This window comes from Cynoglossus semilaevis, unplaced genomic scaffold (assembly GCF_000523025.1).
Source record: "Cynoglossus semilaevis isolate Cse_v1.0 unplaced genomic scaffold, Cse_v1.0 scaffold992, whole genome shotgun sequence".
NCBI classification, from domain to species: Eukaryota; Metazoa; Chordata; class Actinopteri; order Pleuronectiformes; family Cynoglossidae; genus Cynoglossus; species Cynoglossus semilaevis.
The window spans coordinates 166,636-167,914 of NW_007585124.1; the positions used below are offsets into that span (position 1 = coordinate 166,636).

A 1,279-nucleotide genomic window follows, 5' to 3' on the forward strand; every position below is an offset into this window, starting at 1 on the left:
ACATGTTTGTCGGGGGGGTGAGGAGTGTTTATTACATTCACAGCTGAATATATGTTTTTACATAATAAAACATTCAGAACAATATTTTTGTACAGGAAAAGTCAAATGTTTGCAAACATAAAAGGGGAAGTGTGAAGAGGTACTTCCTGTTTGTCACATTCACAGGTTCTACATGCAGTAAGTGATTTGAGGAGGGGTGAGGAGGGATAATGTCCCCCTTGTTAACCAGCCCCCCCACCATTAAGGGCAGAGCCGGGATACTGCCACCTGCTGTCCACGTGTTCAATAGGAAAGCATTTGTTAAACATTTCTTAGCATTTAATTAGCAGCAGTTAGCACAAAAACACAAGCAACAGCGTGTTAGCAGCAGCTGGTTACCTTTGAGCAGCACACACGTGACTTCAAAGTCCAATCACTACAATGTGTCCTCAGAGGGACATGGCCTGGGAGGTGTCACTGTCAGACATGACAGACACTCTGGTGGAGCTCAGTGGAATCCTGCTGTTCTTACTCTGTGGTACCAGCAGGGGGCGGCGGCAGCAGCGCAGCAACAACATCAGCACATCACGGCGGAAACGTACGCCCACAAAGGCATAGAGGAAAGGGTTCAGGCAGGCGTGGGTGTAAGCCACACTTTTTAACACCTGGTCCACGACGTCGAATCGCTTCATCTCCTCGCAGTTGGTCATTGTGGCGTTGGACGCCTGTGCCGCCTTTATAATCAGCACGCTGTTGTGTGGCAGCTGTGACATTACGAACACCAACACCACCACCAGGATGACACGGATGGCCTTATGTTTCTGGAAGTTTCTGGTGCCGAGCAGTCTGGCCACGATGACACTGTAGCAGAAGCCCATGATGACCACGGGGATGCAGAAGCCCATCATCACCTGCAAGGACAGCACCAGAGTCTTGGTTCGGTTTCCCACATGAGATGGAAAGACCATCCTGCAGTACTGGTGTGAGTCCACCGCAGCAGTGCTGGAGAAGACCAGTTCAGGTGTGGCCAACACCAAAGCGAGAAGCCAAACCCCGACACACACCGCACCACTCCAGCGCCGGCGCTCTGACTGCGAGTTCTGGGCTTTGGTGGTCTGGACGATGACTACGTAGCGGTCCACACTGATGCAGGTGAGCAGCAGTGTGCTGCTGAACAAGTTCACCTTGTAGAGGGCAGAGACCATCTTGCAGAGCGTTGGGCCGAAGTTCCAGCTTTGCAGTGCTTCTGCTGCCCACAAGGGCAGCGTGACCAGGAAGAGCAAGTCGGCAACAGCCAGGT

The 1,279-nt window shown here is 51.9% G+C and overlaps 1 protein-coding gene across 1 annotated transcript in view; it reads right to left on the minus strand.

Annotated features, from left to right (window-relative positions):
* Positions 1-5: 5 nt before the first annotated feature.
* Positions 6-1,279, minus strand: part of LOC103398737 (C-C chemokine receptor type 9-like) — a 1,827-nt gene continuing 553 nt past the window's right edge. Inside the window, 1 exon segment of the mRNA XM_008337457.3 lies at positions 6-1,279. This exon segment is cut by the window's right edge and continues 24 nt beyond it. Coding sequence (XP_008335679.1) covers positions 429-1,279 — 851 coding nt within the window. The 3' untranslated portion in view covers positions 6-428.